The 23841-nt window shown below is 38.4% G+C and overlaps 1 protein-coding gene across 1 annotated transcript in view; it reads left to right on the top strand.

Moving 5' to 3' along the window:
• The first annotated feature begins 1125 nt into the window (after positions 1–1125).
• The window catches only part of LMBRD1 (LMBR1 domain containing 1), a 136590-nt gene continuing 113874 nt past the window's right edge, over positions 1126–23841 (top strand). The window contains exons 1-3 of the mRNA XM_034991517.1: positions 1126–1368; positions 8244–8420; positions 14615–14675. Of these exons, the coding sequence (XP_034847408.1) occupies positions 1291–1368; positions 8244–8420; positions 14615–14675 (316 nt within the window). The 5' untranslated portion in view covers positions 1126–1290. The remainder of the gene's footprint in view (positions 1369–8243; positions 8421–14614; positions 14676–23841) is intronic.

Genomic DNA, 23841 nt, shown 5'->3' with positions numbered 1-23841 from the left:
CTTTCCTTCATTTTTTTTGAAGAGATTTCTTTCATAAGAATTGCTCCTGGTTTGTGGATTTCTACCTTTAACCCCAACGGACAGTGTGTGTTTGGGGGTGGGGAAACATAGGGCTATGATGTTCCCATCTAAGCCTTAGACTAGTAAGGGAGGCCTCAAGGGAGCCACTTAAAGAATCTGAAATATGTTTCCAGCAATTAAGAGATACAGAGGGATGGTACCCGACTCAGGCCTGGGAAAACTACAGCAAACTGTGGAGTGCAGGCTGATTCCTTCTGGGATATCCAAGAAGGGCTGATTGCTTTGATGGTAGAAGTAGGAGACTACAGCTACACTGAGATTGGCCTGTGCTCCCAAAGGTTGTTATGCAGGTTAGGCACAACCATTTCCTACAGAGGGGATTAGGGCCATGGGGAAAAGGGAGAAAACTGGCCTGGGGTTGTCTTAGACCTTTCCTTCCAGCCAAGGGAGCCCTCAGGAGAGGATTAGGAGACTAGGAGGAAGAGACAGAACACCACCACAGGGTTGCCTGGCTGGCTCAGGTGGTAAGCGTGCTACTCTTGACCTTTGAGCCCCACACTGGGTGCAGAGATTACTTAAAATAAAATCTTAAACAAGTACCACAGCCTGCAATTTCACCTTGAATATGTTCACAAAGTCATTACTGAAATCGACAGGTATGTATAGAGCTAAATAGAAAGTCTACAACATCATGTGATAAGGCAATGTCCAGCAAAATAGTTACTCAGGCTGGGCCCCAATGCCAGCAAATTAGAAAGTCATGTGGCCATCAGGCAAACTTTTTCTTCAGGCAGCCATTCCTGCAACCTAGTGAGCTCTGCTAACTACATGGCCCATTCTGTCTTGGACATGAGGGCCAAACTTTCTTCCCAGGAGGAAGTCGAAACTCCTTAACGTTGGCTTGAATTTCTAGAAAAACGCAATCCAGGCCCGTGTGCAGTCTCCTCGCTTTTCCAGTCCATCAGCTGAGCCCGATTCAATTATTCCAACAAGGCGGCTGTGCGGTAAAACACCCTCACGTAGAACCTTCTCATCGCCTCAGGAGCGGGCAGCGCGGTGACGTCACGGCGTCCCGGGCGCGCCCCGCCCCCGCTCGGCTCAACGCCAGGGGACGCTCGAGGGTTGGGTCGCCTTGGCAACTACTTGCTCCGCCCCCTCCGCCCCTTTAACCTTTAGGGTGCACGGGCGCTGTGTCCTTCGCACTCTTTCCCCTTTCCCCCTCCCTTTTCCCCACCCCCTTTACCCCAGGAGTCCGGGCCGGAAGCGAAGATGGCGGCGGCGGCGCCTGCTGGCGCGGCTTCGGCGGAGCTGGTGATCGGCTGGTGCATATTCGGCCTCTTACTACTGGTAGGGGAGGTGCTCGTAGTTTTCCCAGTGTTCGGACTGGTGGGAGAGAGGGGGGGGCCGGCCTTGTAGCTGGTCTTTCCCGGCCCGGGAGACCCTCCTCATTCCGCCCCGCCCCACTTGTAGTTTGGACTGTCGGGGGGCTCCTCTGCTCCGGGGCGGGGGCTGCGCTCCGAGGGGGGAAAGGAGGCACGGATTTCCGGCCGCCTTTGCTGTCTTTCCCCTGATGACGTCTAGTATTGCGGGTTCCCATTCTCCACTCGGGTGGAGTTTGGGGACCGAGGAGGCCCTGGGGGTTGAGAAGGGAGAAGTGGCCTCTGGTCCCCATGTGAGACGTGAGCACAAGGTGTGGGGCAGCGGCGCCTGATCTTTGCAAGTTCAGTAGCCGCTGGCCTTGATCTGGAAGGGGGCCTCTTTGCTTCTTTAACCGGGGTTTGTCCGTGTTCCCCGCCCTTGGGGTTATTGAGTCTCCAACCTTCTCTACCCATTGTGCGGTTCTGCCTTGATGACGTGAGATGTTCGTTCTGACTTCCAGGTTTCACATTCCTTTCCGGTCTTTTTTGATGGATGTAGAAACTTAGGCAGGGAAGAGCTGTAGCCCTCTTTACTGCCAGTATCAGGGTGTATATACTACAGCCTATCAGAACTGAGGTGCTTTCTTTCCCTACCATCTTATTCCCGTTTATCCTGTGATCAGAACGTGGGCCTCAGTAGCCCAAATGGCCTAGTTTTTACTTCCTTGCGTCATATTAAAACCCTTGGGCTTATTTTATTTGGGGGTTCAATTTATTTCTCTCCATACCCCTCCCCATTCTTTCTCTTTCCTCATTGTCTTTATCCTCCTGTTGTAGCATTGTGTCCCAAAGTATTTTGCTGCGTTGCATTACTAAAACAAAAAACAAAATCAACCCCCAAACCCACTAACTTCAGTTTGGGAAATCAAGACTTGTATTTGTTAGATTCCACTACAGTGTCTGCAACCTAGGTAGTAAGTAGTATGTTTTGCTGGTAAATGTTTCAGCAGAAACTTTACCAAAAAAAAAAAAAAAAAAGTGTTTAAACTTCTGGAAAGTTATCTCTTGCTACCTTCACTCTCCCAGAAAATAATAGTGCCTGTACACTGCAGCATACTTTACTCCTCTTGGTGGAGAAAATGGAAACAGTAAAGGGTGGCGCTGTTCCCCAAAGCCCATCGAGTATGGTACTTGAGTTCACTAGCTTTTCCAGACCATCATATTCAGTTGGTTTAGGAAAAAACAAATGAGCATGTAACCAGTATCAAAGTCTAGTGGGAATATCTTGGCAGTTATGCATTAATAAACATTTAATGTATATGAGTTGTGCTATAAATTGTGGGAGGATGGAAACAAAACAAAATGGCCTTTAAGAGATCCTGAAGAGGGCGCCTGGGTGGCTCAGTTGGTTAAGCGACTTGCCTTCGGCTCAGGTCATGATCCTGGAGTCCCGGGATCGAGTCCCGCATCGGGCTCCCTGCTCGGCAGGGAGTCTGCTTCTCCCTCTGACCCTCCTCCCTTTCATGCTCTCTGTCTCTCATTCTCTCTGTCTCAAATAAATAAATAAAATCTTAAAAAACAAAAAAACAAAACAAAAAACAAAACAAAAAGAGATCCTGAAGATAATGGGAGGACAAAAATTCTTTTTTTTTTAAGATTTATTTTTTTTATTGGTTTGGTGGGGGGGGGAGCGCAGAGGGAGAGGGAGAGAGAAACTTTAAGCAGACTTCCCGCTGAGTGTGGGAGTGTGGGAGTGTGGATCCCTGTGCCCAGCTAGATTCCATGACCCTGAAATAACGACCATAGCTGAAACCAAGAGTGGGACGCTTAACTGACTGTGCCACCTAGGTGCCCCGAGAACAGAAGTTCTTAAAACAGGTTTAAGTACTGAAAACCAAAGTACAATTTTATAAATGAAATAGGACTGCAGAGAATAGAGAGCAATATTGGAAGAAAGTGGAATTGAGGTAGACTTTGGATAGATGAAGAAGGGAAGGTATTAAAGTTGGTGATAGTACAGAAGGAAAAAGTAAAATGAGAAGGGAATTGAGTTTGAAACTAGATGTCGGAGTAGAAAAAAATTAGTAATAAGGGCTATTTAATTTTCTGCAAATTTCTTTAATTCCTGGCTTATTAGAAGAGAGCTAGATTTTCATGTCTGCTTGTGTATTCAGTTTTTTGAGTGTTGTTTTGGTTGAAGTATATGAAAAATATCCTATTTTAGTGGTATGTCCTTGGAAGCAGAGGAGTATTTTTTAGATAATTGTGGATGTTCTTAAATACCACACCAAAACTCAGTAACTGGAAGCTTTCTAAAGGTTAGTTGAAACAGTGGAATCTGAAATCCTATCATTAAACTTTTCATTCTGTTACATTAAAATTTGTTGGTCAATGTCATACTTTAGATCTTTTGCCTGTGCATGGTTTTATAACATGAAGCATTGATTATGTAGAAAATCTGGTTCACTGAGTTATGCAGATATTCCAAATATGGATATATTTCATTACATAATAATAAAATATCCCATTCATTAACTTCACCACTGATCTTGTTAGAAGAAATGTCCCAGAAAAAAAGTATTGAGAAACTGTCAAGCTTGCAGTCATGGATACAAGTTTTCCAAAATTGTAAGTTTCACTGAAAGCTTGAATTTTATCATTGGGAATGGATACTGTACAGTTTTTTCTTGAAGTGATACTGTACAATTTATAGCACAACTCATATACATTAAACGAGTCTGAATAACCATAGTTAACCACTTGTACTTACAAGTAAAAGTGATACACCTTGAAAAGAGTGTCTGATGTGGCTTTCAGCTCCTAAGTTACTGGTAGTGCTTTTCCTCGGGACAGCCATAACACCTTGATGTGCAGCAGGAGAGCTCCAATGCATACTTCACCGTTTTCCCCATGGAGTATTGAAAAGATTCAAGGGTTGAAGTTCAATAAAGTTAATTTTTACTGCTTCATTAAGCAAAGTCTTACACTGTCCTCTGTGTGTGTGTGTGTGTGTGTATGTGTATGTATGTGGTGGTGAAGAATACAATAACTACTGGCACAATTTGGTGCCATTGACTTGATTCATGCTTAATTTGTCAGCAGTTTTACCACTGACTTAATGCAGCATGAGTGCAGGTATCAACATAGTGAAAAAGGCAAATGACTTTTTAGTATTATGAGCATCGTTTTCAATTTGTAAATCCCCAGAAAGGATTCTGGGACTGCTGGGGGTTGGAGGACTTCACACTTTGAAAACTGTTGCCAATAATCTACTAAAGAATCAGAACACTAAGATTGACTACTTGAGTGACCCTGGGAAAACAGGGTGGACTTCAATGTCTTCTGCCACATGGGTTAGGTTTGGTCCTCCAATCCTATAATCTAACTTTGTTTCTTTTACGAAATCTAAGCCTTTCTTCTTAAGTCCCCCAAGATCCTCAATTACATTTCCCTTTGCTATATAAGACAGAGTCTTCATTTCTGTAAGGCAAGTTTATTCTTCTTACTCAAAGTGATGATTACTTGGAAACTTGTTAGAAATACTAAATATAAGACCCCAGCTCTACTGAATCAGAATCTGCAGTTTAACAAGATCCCAGGCAGTGTATATGCTTATTAGTTTAAGAAACATTCATCTCTTCTCATTCCTACTTCTGCCACAGTCGTCAACCTTGATTGCTCATCAAAACCAACTAGGGAGTTTTTAAAAATCCTAATGCCCAGGCCAATTAAATTAGAATCTTGTGGGAGGGGCTAGGGCTTGCTCTAAACCTTTATGATTGTTAGCAAAATCATATATTTCTCTTATGAAAGGCTCTTATTTCATATGACATTTGGTTTCATATGATTTATTGACATGACAATTCATATGACAGTTGCTGTTTGGTAAGCAGTTACTGTGGCCAGGCACTGTGTTATAAACTCTTTACATCTTATTTTATGCTTATAACGTACTATGAAGTATTCTTACTACTATTTTATAGATGATGACATTTGGTTTATAATATAGTAACTACTGATAAATTTAACCCACATAAACAAAAAGCTCTTTGGGGTTCTCAGTTTTAAAAGTATAAAGGGATCCTGAGACCAAAAAGTTCAGGATCCTTTGGCTTAACTATTTTGGCTGGGTTGCCCTTTCCCTGCTTGTCTGCCTGGTATTGGCAAACGGCTTCCTCTGCCATAATACCCGTCACTTTGAAGTTGGTGAAAGTGCAGATCTTTTTGAAATCCATCAAAAAAATTATTGAATACTTTGTGTCAGGTCCTGCTAAAGATAGAATGATTAAGCTCAGCTTCCAGTGCCTTCAAAATAATTAGAAGAATGTTTTAAATATTTGTGAATTCATTTAAATAAATCCATTAAAATATTAATATAAATTTATGAGAAAATAACTTCCCCAAACAAAAATAAATCAGTAAGTAGCCAGGATTTGAATCTAGGTCTTTTTTTTCCTCCAACATCCGGGTTCCAAAGTCTACATTCTGTTCTCACTTTTATTTTTTCCTGCTGTTCTGACACCAGCTGAAATGTTAGTAATATGAAGGAATTACATGAAACAACTTAGATAGATTTAAAATGCATTATCCTAAGTGAAAGTAGCCAGACTCAGAAGATGATATGCTATATAAGTACATTATTACATTATGGAAAAGGCAGAAGCTATAGGGACAGATAATAGTGGTTGTCAAGGGTGGAGAGTAGAGAGAGGGGTTAACTACACAGGGCAAAGGGGATTTTTCTGCGGTGGTGGAACTGTTCTTACATCTTGATTGTGGTAGGGGAATTTGGAAGCTGTGAAACAAGTTAGGTGTGGTATTAGTTCAGTTCAGGCTCCTGAACTAGGATACCCACAAAGGAAGTAACAGTTGAATCTGTTGAAAAGAGTGAAAGGACAAAACAACGCTTTTGTTTCAGAGCTCTTAATAGAGTTTATTTAAAACAATGGTTCTCTCTTACGGCTCAGTAATATTCCATTGTCATTTGTCACAACATGGATGAACCTAGAGAGTGAAATAAGTCAGAGACAGAAAGACAGATACCATATGAGTTCACTTACATGTGGGATATAAAAAGCAAAACAAAAAACCAGAAACAGACCCGTACATACAGAGAACAAACTTGTTGGCTGCCGGAAGGGAGGAGATGAGCAAAATGGGTGAAGGAGAGTGGGAGGTACAGGCTTCCTATGGAACGAGTAAGTCATGAGGATGAAAGGTACAGCATGGGAGTCAGTGATACCATAGTGTTGTGTGGCGACCCATGGTAGCTACACTTGTGAGCATGGCATAGGGGAGTAGAGTTACGGAATCACTGTGTTGTACACTTGAAACTAATGTAACATTTGTGTCAACTATACGTCAATAAAATGGAAAACAAAAGCAGTAGTTCTCAAGTTTGGCTCAGATTGGAATCCTCAGTCTTTTTTATCTTTATTTTTTTAAATTTCTTTAAGATTTTTATTTATTTGAGAGAGAGAGAACAGGAGTGGGGATGGTGTGGGGGGTGGGGACAGAGGGAGAAGCGGACTCCCTGCTGGGCAGGGAGCCCAGCGCAGGGCTTGATCCCAGAAAACCTCCCGCCGCATCGTGACCTGAGCCTAAAGCAGTCGCTTAACTGACTGAGCCACCCAGGTGCCCCTCCTCAGGCTTTTTTAAAGTGCTGTTGCCTGGAGGAGCTTCACTCTGATTGAATTGATTTGTGGGGAAGACATAAGGGTATTTATTTTTTTTAAAGAGATTTTATTTTTATTTATTGGACACAGAGAGAGACAGCCAGAGAGGGAACACAAGCAGGGGGAGCAGGAGAGGGAGAAGCAGGCTTACCGCAGAGCGGGGAGCCTGATGCAGGGCTTGATCCCAGGATCCTGGGATCATGACCTGAGCCGAAGGCAGATGCTTAACTACTGAGTCACCCAGGTGCCTCTGCATAAGGGTATTTAAAAACTGCCCAGGTGATTCTAACACAGCCTAGGCTGAGAATCACTGATTTAGTACCTATCTGCAATTCCCTAAATTTGAGTAGAGCAGAGCTTCTTAAAATGTAGTTCCTGGACGAGTAGCAGCCTCACCTGGGAACTTGTTACAAATAATAGATTTTTCTGGGCCTGCTCCAGACCCCTGAATCTGAAACCGGGGGTGGGGCCCAGCATTCTCTACTATTAGAAGCCCTCCAGATGATTCTGATACTCCCTAAAGTTGGAGAATCTTGAGTAAAGTCCTATACTCTGTGTTAGTCATTAGAAAGGCATTGGTAACTATTAAGAGTACCTGGTGGATTAGAGATGTCATCCTCAGTATCTCTGAGTCTATTTTTATCACTGGAAAGTTCCTTGCAGTGCACGTGTACTCATTTTAAATGTTCAACTTTTCTTTGTTTAAGGCCCTTTAAAATTTGAATTATAGTATGATTTGTCAATACATGGTGATTATTGGCAGTTAATCTTTAGCTGAATGGTATTCTTGAACTGTAATAATGGGACAGAAGTTAATTTCACTTCAAGTTATATTCTATTTAGGTTGGAGAAATCTATAGGTGAAAAGCATTCAAAACTAATTACAACTATGACGTTGTGTGAAACCATTAATGAGGTTCAATGAGGATATATGTAATTGAGCACTGGTATCAATAAGTTTTGTGTGTGAATGTGTCTTTGCACCTAAGGGAGGTTGTACTGCATTCATGAAATAGGCTTTGAAAATTATAAATCTTGAACAAGTTTATAAGAGGTAGTGGACCTTCCTTATACATCTAAAAGAAACTTCATTTGACAGTTTCCCATTGGAAACTTTCAAACACATACTATCATCTGTGTTAGAGAATGCATAGGGCAGTAACAGAACATTCTTTTTGTTCTCTTTCAGGCTATTTTGGCATTCTGTTGGATATATGTTCGTAAATACCAAAGTCAGCGGGAAAGTGAAGTTGTCTCCACCATAACAGCAATTTTTTCTCTGGCGATTGCACTTATCACATCAGCACTTCTACCAGTGGATATATTTTTGGTTTCTTACATGAAAAATCAAAATGGTACATTTAAGGTAATTACTATCATACTATGTGATTTTTTTTTCCCCTTTCAAGTTCTTGGCAATTAAGTGTTTAAGTTTAGCAGTCCAGTATATATTGTGCTTTTATTGTTGTCTCCAGGGAATAAATGTGAGTGGAAATGCAGGATAGAGACTGAGAATGGGACAACCACCATGGAAGACTAGAAACAGACTCTTAACTGACTAAAGAACTACTAATTCACCAACCCTCCAAATGTGAAGAATCCCTTTTGTTGATCCGAAAATGTATTACATAATCACAATAGTTTATTTTTGTGTCTCTCATAGCTCCCTTGAAGTTTGAGTTGATTTACATTAATGCAGTAAATAAGTAATTTAGCAGGGATTTTGTTAGTGGTGGATCAAAATCTAAATCTGTTTCACATTGAGTACTTTGAGTCAGTATGGCATGCGGAAAAGACCACTAAGCTAGTTGGGAGTTACAAGATCTGACTTCTAGTCTTGACTCTTTACTATCTAGGCTGTATCTTTGGCCAACTTAGTTAAGTTTTCTGGACTTCAGGTTCTCCATTTTTAAAATGAAGGGTGTTGGACTGGAAGGTTTCTGAGTTATCTTTCAATTAACATATTTTTAAGTTTCTTAATAGTTAAGCTTCTTGAGGCAGGAACTGTGTCTTGTTTATTTTTGTATCCCACGTGTTTAGCACAGAGTAGATACTTCAGTATTTGAATGAAATATTATTACAGTTAACTCAGTATTGCATGCTTCCAAAATAAGTTCCTGAATTGAGCCAACTGGACTTAAATAATTTGAAAACATTTTTGTAGTTAGGTTTAGATACATTATGATTGCTGTGAAAACTAGTTATTTACTGTAGGTCACTTACTCACGTATTTATTTATTTATTTTTAAAAGATTTTATTTATTTGGGAGAGAGAGAGAGCACAACTCCCTTCCTGGGAGCATGAATGGTTGAAGGGGCAGAGGGAGAGGGGAAGGACAAGCTGACTTCCCACTGAGCACTCAGCCTGAGATGCAGGGCTCAGTCCCAGGATCCTGAGATCAAGACCTGAGCCTAAGTCAGATGCTTAACCGACTGAGCCACTCAGGCACCCTGGTCACTCATTTATTTAGAAAGTAGTAATTGAGCACTTAGCATGTGCCAAGTGCTGTATAAAGATAGTAATTAACATGTTGAATGTTTACTGTGTCAGATCCTGTTCTCATTGATTAATATATATTAACAGTCTTTAATCACCCAAACAACCCTGTGAGGTATAGTATTATCCATGATTTTATGGGCAGGAAACCAAAGTCTGGAGAGGTGAAGTAACCTATTTAAGGTCATACAGCTTGTAGGTGCTGTAGCCGAGATTTGAAACTGCAATCTGGCTTCAGAGCTCTTTGCTCACTAGATTTTATATATATATATATATATATATATATATATATATGTATATATATATTCCTAGTGAGTACTATAAAGTTGACACTAACATAAACAAATACTTTTTATTTTATACCAACGTATAAAATTTTTTTTAAAAAAATCAGTAATTAAGATATGGCATTGGAACATTTTGTGTTTTGGCAGCTAAAATGTTCATCTCTTACTCCCCTCCTCCAGTGATTAATCTCTCTTAGATGTCTGGGTTTAACTCTTCAGTACTGCCTCATTTCTGCTCTCAGATTTTGTCTTAGAACTTTGTATTCTTCACTGCACCTTAAATACATTTATTTGCTTAATACTTATTAAGCATGTAGTATGTACCTGACATACATGGGTGCTGGAGATTAATAAATGAGGCTGCTGTTTTCATGGAGCTTACATTCTGTAAATCAGGCCAACAGTAAATAAAACAAGCTGACTTCAAGCAGTACCTTCTATGAGGAAATATAACAGATTGCTATGAAAGTCTAAGTTGTGGGTAATTCACATAGGGGCATGGGAAGGCCAAATTGCTGAAACAGGTTACTTGAGCTGAGACCTGGATGAGGAAGAGCCAGTCAGGTGAAGATCCAGAGGTGAAAGCCTTTAGGGAGAGGGAACAGCAAATACAGAAGCTTTTAGACAGAGATGAGTTTGGCCTATTTGGCTGAAGTGTGGTGTTGGGGGTTGCACTTTGGTACTAGCGAGATCAAGAGGAAGACGGGAGCCAAATTGTTTGACTTTTAAGTCATGTTAAAAGAGCTGTATTTTGGACAAATTACCTTCAGAGTGCCTATCCTAAATATTCAAGTGGAGGTGTCAAGTAGGGAGTTGGAAGTGTTGTTGAGAGGTATAGTGAGAGGGGTAGAGAAGTGGCTGCTGGTTTTGGTCAGCGGTGATAGTTTCAGTGGAGCATTTGGGTGCTCAGGTTGGAGCCGGGTTAACTGTGGACTGGGAGGTGAGGAATTAGTGATAGGGAATGCTGAAAACTTTTCAAGAACTTTTGTTTTCTAAGGGAGTAAGAAGTGGGGTCAAGGGAGGTGTTTTTATTCGAGGTGGTTGTGTGTATATCTCTGTGCTTATTGGAAGTTACTAGGGTTTGTATACTTTAGGATTCAGTGGAGTAGGAGAAATTTTTAGAGGGAAGAGAAGATACTATTGCAGGTACAGTGTCTTTGAGAAAGCAAAAGCGTTGGGGGTCTTAATGTGAAAGGATTGGCCATAAATAGGAGTACAGGTACTTGGCAGAAGGAAGGACTAACATATGAATACAGATGGAGGTAGGTTTTAGATTTGGTAGTAAGTTGAGTGAATTCCTGTCTTTCGGCTCCAAATTATTTTAGGGACCTCAAAGTCAGTGTTTCTTAGACATTGACATTTTGTTCTGGTTAATCTTTGTTGTGGGTGAGGTCCTGTGCATCATGGACAGCAGATCTTTGCTTCTACCCACAAGATGCTGCTAGTACACCAACGCTCTCCCGACCTCCTGGGGCTCCATTGCCAAATCCCCATGGGGGACAAAGTCACCCCTGAGTGAAAGCCACTGGTCTAAGGTGAGAATATCAGGTAAAATTGAGGAGAGTTCTATACTTTGGGGTTGGGCTGAGCATTTCTAAATGTCATTTTGAAGAATGGGAAAGGAGATTTTACGTATATGACCCACTGCATCTCTGTTCTGTGGAATTTATATTTTTTTCCTTTCATCTGAAATGCTCTTTAATATTCTCTAGTATTAATTCTTTTTCTTCCACCCTTTTGGGTCTTAAATGACTCTAGTTTCTTTTGGTCTCTACTTTGGGAGGCCGTGGTCTATAAAATGTATCAAGGGTAGAGTGGTTTTCAAAATGTAAATGGAGGAAGGTTTCATAAACTAAGCTCTTTTGACAGTATGTACCTTGGAGGCAAGACAGGGTATAAGAGCCAAATGCACTAATAGTACTTGAATGATGTTGTATATTTTATGCTTATTTTTAGGCTTAAAATAGTAATGTTAATATTTTCTTATTTCTTATCCATAAGATTGGTTAAACAAAAGAACCTTGCAGGGTAAAAGGTTCTAAATGTCAGTGAATCTTTGGCTTTAAATTGCCTACATTCTTTCTTCTTTTAACTTTTTTCTGAGTTTGGGGTCTTGACTTGTAAGTAATTCTCAATGGGTACATTAATACCTTATGGGATTATTTTGGAAATTGGAAGGGAGCTTGTGCAGTGATAGGTGAATTTTCCTCTGTTTCAAAAAATCTTCAAGATTCAAAAATCTTTTTAAAATTCCATTTTGTGCATAAACAGTAAATAAAGAAACTGCTAGGAAATGAAGTTTTGATTATGTACCTATCCATTTGGATGCTTGAATCATTGATGAAAAAATGTCCAGTTATTGCACAGAAATATCCCCAGTGCTTTGCCATGCCCATGTGGTAAAAGCACTGTTCCATTTTTTTTTTTTTTTGTATATGTATGGGTGTTTTATTTTTTAGACAAAGATTGCATGTGTTAAAACTACTAGTTGTAATTTGTTCTGTGGCTCCCCCCACCCCCTCAAAAGTACTTCATGGATATCTATATATACCTGTTTATACAGATTTATTGTTTTTAATGTCTATATATAGTTTCTCCTTAGGCATATAGTTTCTAGTTATTGGTGTTTTTTAATTTTTTTTTAACAACACTTCATTGAATATTGTCGGGTAAGGAGGAAAGGGAACAATAAACATTATTTGGTGTAGGCTGGAATTTATGGGGGTAAGGATCAGCAAGTGCATAGGTTCTTAAATCCTTGACATTCTTGCAGTAAAGTGAGCTTTCCCAAAGTGCAGGTGCTTCACGAGAGGTACCTCTACCTTCTTTTGTTCTCCCTTCTTGTGAGGCAAAGAGAATGGCCTTGCAGATAGGTAAACACAATGGACTTGGGTGCCAGGTAGTGTGAACTTAGATACAAGGTGTTCATGAGGTGCTTGGACATTCTGGTTGCCAGAATACCTAGAGACTTTGGGCCCCTTTAGTTCTGTGAGTAATAGGGTTGGGGTATAACTCCTCCTATTGTATGGGAAGGGGAGGCCCCATTTTGGTAGCTTGCTGTCATGCAACCCAGTAAGAGCTCTTGAGGTCATTCATTAGACAGTACTACTTTGTCTTTAAAACTTATCTGTATATTGATATCTGTCCTGATTTGTGTGAATATTTTTAGGAATAGATTCCAACAAAGAATATCTAGATTATAGACGATTTTTCTTACTATTACTATGTAGGTGATGACTTTTCCTCTACATTTGCCATTAATAAGGTGTTTTAAATTTTGCCACTTAGGTAAATGAAAGGTTACTATAATAGATTTTCATGTTTTATTAATAAAATCTAGTAATTGGGTAAATTTCTCATTGTTGGTCATTTTGAAAAAATTTCCTAGCTCTTGCTTATATGTTTTTCAGATGATTTTTGTAATCAGCATGTCAAAATACTCTACCTCTTAGTATATTGGGATTTGGATTGGCAGTATATATAGTTTTTATAAATTAATCTGGAGGGATTTGGTATTTACAGTCTTTTCATGTGGGAACATGTGACTTTCCATTTATTTAGATTTTTTAATATTCTATAATTAAGTTAGTTTTCTTTATATAGTTAACATAAAATCTTTATTTAACCTATTAAGTTTTTTATAGCCTTTATTGCTGTTGGAAAAATACTATTTTTATGGTACTTTGTGTGTCAAGATTTTGCTTTTGTAGTGCTAAATTTGGATTTTCCACATTTTTGTTCTTTTAGGAAGTTGTCAGTAAGAAATTCGTAGATGTTCCTTGCTAGAGGTGTTTTTGGTAAAAAAAAAAAAAAGAAAAACCCAATTATTTGAAGAGATTTAAATGTTGATATCCTTCCTTAAGTGCCAGTGTAGTGGGATGTTGATACTGACTTGAGCTCTTAAAACTGTTTATAGGAAAGAAATGATCTGGATACTAATACTTAATAGCAGTAGTCACTTAGACTCTCCAGGTTTAATTTTTCATATGCATAAAGTTTAGGACATTTGATAAGACTTGCCATTATAACCTGAGTTCTGATTCATTAGTGTATAGATTTTTTCTATTTGAAAAGATTAATTTGAATTATATTTTCTAAGTTAAATTACTAATTTAAAGAATACTTGTGTGGGGTGAATGCAAATAAGTTTAGACTGACTGTTCTTTTAGGTATTTTTAAAAAATATATTATGCTCAGATATTTTCTAAAATACAAATCATATTTCACTCTCTGTATAGAAATTCATCACTATTTTCTGTTGCCCTTAGGACAAAGTCCAAAATATTTAGCATGACTCATGTGTCCCTTAAACTTGTGTCCTTCCCTCCCTTGCTCCACCGGCTTTTTCTTACCTTCCCAAAAGCTCTAATGAATCTATATTTAGCTTCTTGCAGTTTTTTTTCAAACTTCCATGTGTTTCTTCTCTCTTCTGTCCTTCCTACTATTTTTTTTTCCTCCTTTTCTCTGAGAATGACCTTTCTTCCTTCATTTTTCAGTTTAGAGTCATTTTGGGAAGCCATCCCTGATCTTCAGGCTGAGTTAGGTGCCTCCTGCTTATATGTTTCCCTAGAACTATATTGTCATCTTATCTCAGCATTTACCTGTTGAAATTGTGTGCTTACTTACTTTCTCTGTTTTCTCAATTATTGAAGGCACAGATCATACTTGGTTGGGTTGATGATACATTTATAAGTGACAGTCATATTAAAACTTAATCATAATTGCTAAACAGATGGATGTTTCATTAATATTTCTATTGTTTCCTTTTTATCCTAGGACTGGGCCAATGCTAATGTCAGCAGACAGATCGAGGACACTGTGTTATATGGTTACTACAGTAAGTATTTCAGTTTCATTTCCTCTCTGGGCTGCTAACCAAGATGTAGAATTAAGCTGTGTATAAACATTTAATTTTGATATCACATTTGTGATTACTGTTTCAACACCAGGAGTAAGAAATACAGCATTCATTCTCATAATCTGGAAACTTTTAACCTACTTTGCTTCATTTAGGTTCACTTGTACTATGTCTTTTTGGAGTTTCAGTCAAGTTACTTTAAATCTCAAGTGTCTTCCTTTGTTAACATTACCAGTTTCCTACTTGCACTCTTGATTTAAAAAATCTCAGTTTTCTGGACATTTTTTCTAAGTATTGACACTAATAAAGGGTACTCAGGGGAGTTTGTAACATCAACTTTATTGTACTATACAGAGTCAGTTTAAGGGATTCTGGTTGATTGGGCCTTCCCTCTCTTCCTTCTTGAATGTTCAATTATAAAAGCTTTATAGTAAGCACCTGTTTCCCAGATTTTCTCTTTAAATTTGCATAAGACTTGTGTTTTTATAAAAATGTATAAGTGCAGGGGTGCCTGGGTGGCTCAGTTGGTTAAGCATCAGACTCTTGATTTCAGCTCAGCTCATGATTTCAGGGTCCTGGGATTCATTTGTGTCAGGCTGCACACTCAGCAGGGAATCTGCTTGGATTCTCTCTCTCCCTCTCCCTTTGCCCCCACCTTTCCTGCTCGCAGATGCGTGTCCATGCATTCTCTCTCTTTCACTCTCTAAAATAAAAATAAGTAAGTCTTTAAAAAACTGTGTAAGTGCTGGGTGCCTGGATGGCTCAGTCAGTTAAGCGGCTGCCTTCGGCCCAGGTCGTAATCTTTGGGTCTTGGGATCCAGCCCCGCATCGCATCAGGTTCCCTGCTTAGCAGGGAGCCTGCTTCTCCCTCTCCATCTTCCTTCCCCCACCCCCCTGCTTGTGCGCGCTCTCTCGCTCACTCTTTCTCTCTCTCAAATAAATAAATCTTAAAATAAATGTGTTAGTGCTGAGTTAAGAAAGGGATGTCATTTTTTTTCAGCAATTAATCAAGATATTGAGTAAGATTTCAGTAGAACACTAAATTGGAAACTGAAAAACCAGCTTATAGAAGTTTCTCTTGATGGGATAATTTTTTCAAGGGTTGCATTGAATTTTAATTTAGCTGCTTTGGCTCTACCTTTGTCTTTTCTCCTGATCTGAAATATAAAGACCCATGAAATTCTATCCCTTTGGTGTGTATTTTAGAAATACCTTGTGGTATTTAATGTAGAATTCATTATTTTAAAATATAAATTTGACCTCTTAAGTTAAAACCTTTGAAATGGTGCTATATTAAGTAGAATGTTGCCTTTCAATACAAATTTTGGGGGGATATAAGTCACTTCAAAAAACTGTTTTGGGGGAAGGGAGCCTCTCTCCTATGTGACACTAAAGTGTATTTGTGCTTTAGAACATGTGACAAGATAAAGCAGCTTTTATCTTGCTGTAGTCCAGGTCCATGAGCCATATCTTATCACTGAACCTAGAGGCTACTGGATTAATCCATTGTAAGCAAGGTTACAAAGACTTCTGAACAGGAATGTTAATTCATGCAGCCCTTCCAGTTTCATGGAGAGAATTAAGTCTACCAAAATGATTTTAGTGAGTATTTTTCTCAATTCTCCTAAGGATAGTATGTCCCTAGTATTTTAAATGCATGGGAGATAAGTTAATCGTTACAAACAGTAGATGACTTAGGAATTTAGGGCTTGATTTTCTGCAGAATTTGAGTTGTAGTTAGAAATATAACTACTGGGCGCCTGGGTGGCTCAGTTGGTTAAGTGTCTGCCTTCGGTTCAGGTCATAATCCCAGGGTCCTGGGATAGAGTCCCATGTTGGGCTCCCAGCTCAACGGGGAGTTTGCTTCGCCCTCTCCATCTGCCTCTCCCCCTGCTCATGCTCTCTCTCTCTCAAATAAATAAATAAAATCTTAAAAAAAAATTTAACTACCTTGGGATAGGATAGTTACTGATTTAAGGAAGGAACTTGCATGAGAAGCCAAATAATGATAGATTTCTTGATGACTATGGATTCAAAGCAAGATTTATTCAATAATGTTAATGGTTGTTGTCATAAAGGTAGTCATATCCACTTTAGCTGTGGCTAATCCTTTGACTTTAACTTAGATGTTGACCTACAGCAAGGAGCCTAAAAGGATTGCATGGCTTCTGAGATAGTTACTATCCTCAAGCCCAGTTGTTTCTCCAGAAATGCTAGATATTATCTAACTGCCTGTTAGCTGTCTCCTCGTGGATCCTGAGGACAACACAGACTCCATATAATTCAAAGCACTATTTTTATACATCCCCTCTGTGAGATTCTATAATTCATCTAATCTCTCCTAACATATCAACACATTTTCATTGTCTAACCTTTCCAAGAACTGTACGAGACTTTCACATTCAACATTTTACTTAATTTTCATGAATGTCATTTTTTGGGAAGTGTTTTCTACATTTTACAGATGGAGGAAATTGATATTTAGAGATATTAAATATCACCTTGTTAGTGAGTGGCCTTTTGAAGTGGATTTTATTTCCTAAGCTGGATCTTTGTGGCATGAAGTGAGCTGCCTTTTAATAAATGGTTCTGGGGATGTTTCCTGTGAGAATGCTTAGCAGCACTGAACCCCCAGGGCAGCTCCCAAAATCATCTGGGACTTTTTAAGTAATAGGGAATGCTAGATTATATCTGGAGAGATTCTGATTTCCATTAATGAATTCCCTATTCCGTTAGTGTCACCACTGCTCTATCAGAAATGTGTTTAGGTATTGGAAAGATGTAAGGCTCAAGGTGGTGAATTCAAGTTTTCCAAAAATCCTAATTTTCTTTTGAAAGTTTAGGTTTTATCATTGGCAGCAAATACTGTTACCTTTTTTCTCTGAAGTGACAGGGTCACTTTATTCATTTTTGAAAAAGTCCATCTAATCCTCAAGCCTAGATAATTACTGCTCGTCTCTCAGTTGTTCTTTCAAGTAAAAAATGGTGTTCTTTGAAAGAAAGTGACTAAGTACAGCTCATAAGTAAAATAGCACAGTGCTTCTCACAAGTACAATTTATGAGTACTTCCCTTCTCACAGAATATTAAAAAGATGTGTACTCGGGCGCCTGGGTGGCTCAGTTGGTTAAGCGACTGCCTTCGGCTCAGGTCATGATCCTGGAGTCCCAGGATCGAGTCCTGCATCGGGCTCCCTGCTCAGCGGGGAATCTGCTTCTCCCTCTGACCCTCCTCCCTCTCATGAGCTATCTCATTCTCTCTCAAATGAATAAATAAAATCTTAAAAAAAAAAAAAAAGATGTGTACTCAAAGGTAGACATCTAATGGAATTATTGCTCCTTCAAAAGGGACTTTTCTGAATGAAAGTGCTCCCCACTGGTGAGTGGTTGGTGGTGAAAAACTTAATAACTGCTAGTGGAAAGGCTAACAACATTTTGGTATTAATGTGAAAATAATTTTCATGTTTTGAGTACCCTGAAATGATCCCTGTGAATCCTTGGGTCTGGAAACTACACTTTTGAAATCCTTCTGTTACATTAATGGAACTTTGGGTGGTTTTTTTCTGGACAATTTGTAGAAGTCAGGAGAACTACTGCTTCTACCTACTGGTTCTCCACTAGCTCTTAATTGGTTATTAACAGTCCTGTTACCTGAAACTGACTGCATAGGAAATACAGGTTCCTGGAGCTTGTCGAAGGATGAAAGAGTGAAGTTGTTTAAGTTGTCTCATGGTACTCTTCTCAAATTAGACACTAGAAGGTTGTAAACCCTAAGTTCAAAATTCATAGTAAAGACTCCAGCTACAATTTTTCAGCAATTAACCAATGGGGAGTAAGGAAAAACTTCCTAAAAATTCTCTTAGGTGCGCTAAAAGGCATGGTATAGAAATAGGAATCTGCCCTTTTGTTCTATAGTCATAGGGACCCGGTACCTAGGAGATCCCCTCATTTGAGGATGTTGTATTCATCCCAGAAACATTTCAGTCCTTTTGTCCTTTTTGAATGTTTTTACTTGTTTCTTCATTTATATCTTTAAACTTCTTTGATATTTTCCTTTAAAAAGCTACTCTTGGGGTGCCTGGGTGGCTCAGTCATTAAGCATCTGCCTTAGGCTCAGGTCATGATCCCAGGGTCCTGGGATCGAGCCCCGCATCGGGCTCCTCGCTCAGCGGGAAGCCTGCTTCTCTTTCTCCCACTCCCCCTGCTTGTGTTCCCTCTCTCGCTGTGTCTCTGTCAAATAAATAAATAAAATATTAAAAAAAAAAAAAAAAAACTACTCTTGTCTGACTTTTTTCTTCTCTGTTCACTTTTAATCCTATGTTGGAACCTATTCAAGATTTTATTATATATTGTATTTAACCTTTTATCTGAGTCCTATTTTTATGTTTCAGATTTATTTTTATCTTTAAATTTTTACATTCTATTTATTGTACTTTATTATAAATGTTTATTCTAATGTTTCCTGTAACCATTTTCGAAATTTTTAGTTTTAACTCTTTCACTGTCCACTTTAAGTGAATTTTCATTTTACTTAATAGTTTTTCTAACTTTTTGTGTTGATTTTGCATGTGTACAGGGGTTGTAGAAATGGAGAGAGCTCAAACCATGAGCAGGAATTATTCAAGACTGTTGTGTTCAGCCTTTCTGTAGTTGTCCTATCACTTTATCCTAGAGACACTTTCTTCTGTTGACACTGATTCTTGGGCTATCATTTTTGGTGTAGATATAAATTGAATTTGTATAGTATACATTGTTTTCTGTTTGGCTGTAGTGCTCAGCATTGTATTTGAGATTCATCTGTATTGTTGCAGGTAACCGTACTTCATTGATTGTCATTGCTTTAAATATTCCATTGTATTAACATACCATGGCTTGTTTATCCATTCTAAAATTGATGATCATGGAACACTACATCAAAAACTAATGATGTACCATGAGAGACGATGGACTCTGAAAAACAGAGGGTTCTAGAGGGGAGGGGAGGTGGGAGGATGGGTTAGCCTGGTGATGGGTATTAAAGAGGGCACGTTCTGCATGGAGCACTGGGTGTTATACACAAACAATGAATCATGGAACACTACATCAAAAATTAATGATGTAATGTATGGTGATTAACATAACATAATAATAAAAGAAAACATATTAAGCAGAAATTTCAGAAATTAAAAAAACTAATGATGTACTGTATGGTGACTAACATAACATAATAAAATTAAATTAAAAAAATAAAATTGATGATCAGTTAGGTTCAGTTTTTGGCTCTTTCAAATACTGCCGCTTTGAGGATCTAGTATATAAGTATATTTTTAAAAAAGCCTTTACTGCATTGTTTTCCATTGTATGGGTGCACTTATTCAAAGAATTCCAGATTATTAGGTGTTTAATAAGTTCTTACTTTTGGGCGCCTGGGTGGCTCAGTTGGTTAAGCGACTGCCTTCGGCTCAGGTCATGATCCTGGAGTCCCGGGATCGAGTCCCGCATCAGGCTCCCTGCTCAGCAGGGAGTCTGCTTCTCCCTCTGACCCTCACCCTTTTCCTTCTCTCTCTCTCTGTCATTCTCTCTCTCTCAAAAATTAAAAAAAAAAAAAAAATAAGTTCTTAGTTTTTGCTCTCCAGCATTTCTGTAGTGAAAATAGTTTTATGCGTATTTGGGTAAGGTAAGTTATGGAACTAAGGAAGAATAAAGATGGATCAAGAAACTTTCAGACTCCTATTTCTATACCATGCCTTTTAGTGCACCTAAGAGAATTTTTAGTAAGTTTTTCCTTACTCCCCATTGGTTAATTGCTGAAAAATTGTAGCTGGAGTCTTTACTATGAATTTTGAACTTAGGGTTTACAACCTTCTAGTGTCTAATTTGAGAAGAGTACCATGAGACCTTGAAGTCATTTAACTTCTTTATGACTTCAACACTTGTGAAATGGTGGATAAAGTAGTATCTACTTAGCAGTCTTGCAAATGGTATTAGGAATGTGAGACGTGTGATTAGTGCTGAATAGCTGATATCTGCTGTTGTTTTAATTCAAATTAGCTAAGAGAGCAAGGAAAGTAAACCTCAGTGAAATGATAGGAGAAGATTAATATGAAAGAATTGACCTAGCATCTCATTCAACTTATATCTTTTTGATTCTTTATTGTTTTGAAAACATTTCTAATATATATAATTACTTTTCTAAAAAACATAGACTGAGAATAATTTGGGGGATTTCTGTAAAGTTCTTCTTGATGAGATATAGTTGTGTCCTATCTCCTGCTTTCCCTTCCCCTTTTAAAAAGACTGTATTCTACCTGACAATGTTTTCTTAATCTCTGGGAAAGTTTCCTAAATGGTTTCTGATTGCATTTGCTCAAGAAATTCTCTGGATAATGACTCCGTGACACTAAGTGGCCTAAGAATTTGTTTCCAAGTAGAAATATTAGAGGAAACAAACAACCAAAAAAAATCCTTAAGGGAAATGACTGTTCTTCAGAGTACATGTTCTAGTTAAAGGCTGTAAACAGTTTTGTTCCCCAAGTTGTATATTATCAGATCATGCCCCTTAATGTTTCAATCAGTGAGGTACTATCAGCAGTGGTAGTAGTTACCTACTATGGTGTACCAAATTACCCCCAAATTTAGCAGTTTAGAACAAACATTATCTCCCAGTTTCTCTGGGTCAAGAATCCAGATGTAGCTGATCTGGGTCCTCAGCTCGGATTTTCTCTTCACAAGGCTGCAGTTGTGTATGTTGGGACTACATTCATCTTAAGGCTGCACTTGGGGAGAGTTGGCTCCCAAGCTCCCTCATGTGGGTTTAGGCTGGCTTCACACGTCTCAGCTACCTGTTGCCGGCAGCATCAGTTCCTTGCCACAGGGACTTTTTCAGAGGGCAGTTCACACATGGCAGCTGAGGTCTCTCAGAGCGAGCAAGATGGAAGTCAGAGTCTTTTAGTAATTAATCTTAGGAGTCACATTCTTTTCATCAGCAGTGAGTCAGTGATCTAGCCCACACCCATTGTATTAATATACCATGGCTTGTTTATCCATTCTCAAATTGAGGGATTGCACAAGGGTGTGGGGATCAACAGGAGCCATTTTAGAGGCTAACTTTATAGCAGTCTTGCAAGTATTGACACTTTCGATGTTTATTCAACATATAATACTTTTATACTTGCAGTATATCTATTAAGCATGCAAGGTATGAAGTTTGAAGTCCCTTGTGGGCCTTTCCCTGATGCCATCTCTTCTCCAACCCCCTTAGAAGTAACCACTATTTTAATTTAGTCTGTGTTAATCCCTTGTTTTTGCCTTATAGTTCTACCAGGCTGTATCTGTAGTTTTACATTTTTTGAACTTTATATGAAATTACTTGCTTGTTTTCAGGGGCACCTGGGTGGCTCAGTCGTTAAGCGTCTGCCTTTAGCTCAGGTCATCATCCCAGGGTCCTGGGATCAAGCCCTGCATTGGGCTCCCTGCTCGGCAGGAAGCCTGCTTCTCCCTCTCCTCCTGCTTGCGATCCCTCTCTCACTGTGTCTCTCTCTGTCAAATAAATAAATAAATAAATAAATAAATAAATAAATAAGAAATTACTTGCTTGTTTTCATTCAGCCATATGTTTTCTGAGATTCTTACATGTTCTTGCATAAAGTGTAGCTTATTTTTATTGTGTATGAATATAACATGTTAATCAGTCTGGACATTTAGATTTTTTGCTATTGTGCATTGAATATATTTTGTACACGTTTCCTATTGCATATATGCAAAATACATGCATAGAGTTGATGGACCACGAGTTATGTGCATCTTCAACATTCTAAATAATGATAATTTATTTTTCTAAGTGTTTCTACCACTTTAACTCCCATTGAAAGGATAGAGATCTTCCATTTGCTCTGTATCCTAAACTTGGTGTTTTTGTTTTTATTTTTGTTTTTACTGTTGTGTTCCAGTAGAACTTTATTTACAAAAGCAAGTGGTGGGCTAGATTTGGCCTGCAGGCTGTAGTTTTCTGGCACCTGGCCCAATCTATCATAGTTATATAGTAAATAAAAATAAAAACACTGTGTATACAATCAGTGACTAGAAGAAAATGTCCCAAAGGTTAAATTAGGTGGCATTTAGGTAGTGGAATTATGTGTAATTTTTATTTTGTGTATATTTTTGTATTTTATAAAATTTCCTGAATGAGTATGTACTACCTCCAAAATGAAGGGGAGAAAAAGAGTATTTGAAGGTGTTCATGCATTATCTGAGCCCTTGGAATAGCAAGGAAACTCTAACTTGAGATTAAAATATTACTGTAAAATACTCCTGACAAGACTAATATTATTTGGATAATGTGGGACATCAAGACCGTAGCTGTCATTTTAGAAACCATAGTGTACTTTTTTTGGAGTGTGGTTGACACACAATGGTCCATTAATTTCAGGTGTTCTATATGCCAAATTTTGATATTGCTGTGTATTTTTAGTTTTTGCCAGTCTGGCAAGTGTGAAATGATAGTTCCTTAATCTGCATTTCTCATATTTGAAAATAAAATTGCATGTTTCTAAAAAATTTATTAGCTTTTTCAACTTTCTGCTTGAATTACCTTTTTTAGTTGGGTTGTTTTGTGTTTTTCTTATTTAAGAAAATTTTTTTTGTGTACTCTGAGTAGTTCACACAGTGATTCGAAATATTTTTTTTTTTTTCCCCCACTGAATTCTTAAGAGAGTAGGGACTTCTGAGCTTTGATTTAGCCATATTCATGAGCCCTAGGATGATGCCTGGAACATACTAATTAGATATTTGTTGACTTGAATACACTTTATCAGGGGAGATAATCATGCGAAGTTTTTTTGTTTTTTGTTTTTTTAAATTATTCTTTCAAGTAATGTATTACATAGGTAGATTATTCTTTAGCCAACTTTGCATTCCTAGGATAAACCTTGACTGGTCATGATGGTAGCTTTTTTGGTTTTTAAATCTCTTGCTGGATTTGATTTGCTGTTATCTTATTTGGGATTCTTTTAAAAATCGACTTAGGTGAGACTGGTATGTAATTTTCCTTTATCTTAACTATTCTTGTCAGGTTTGTGTATGAAGACCCTGCTAGTTTCATAAAATGAACCGAGAAGTATTCGTCTTTCTTTCTTTCTTTCTTTCTTTCTTTCTTTCTTTCTTTCTTTCT

The sequence above is a fragment of the Mirounga leonina genome, unplaced genomic scaffold (genome assembly GCF_011800145.1).
Source record: "Mirounga leonina isolate KUSES-001 unplaced genomic scaffold, KU_Mleo_1.0 Mir_53, whole genome shotgun sequence".
NCBI lineage: Eukaryota > Metazoa > Chordata > Mammalia > Carnivora > Phocidae > Mirounga > Mirounga leonina.
The sequence above is the reverse complement of the archived record's forward strand: the minus strand, read 5'-3'. Positions and strand labels throughout refer to the sequence as shown.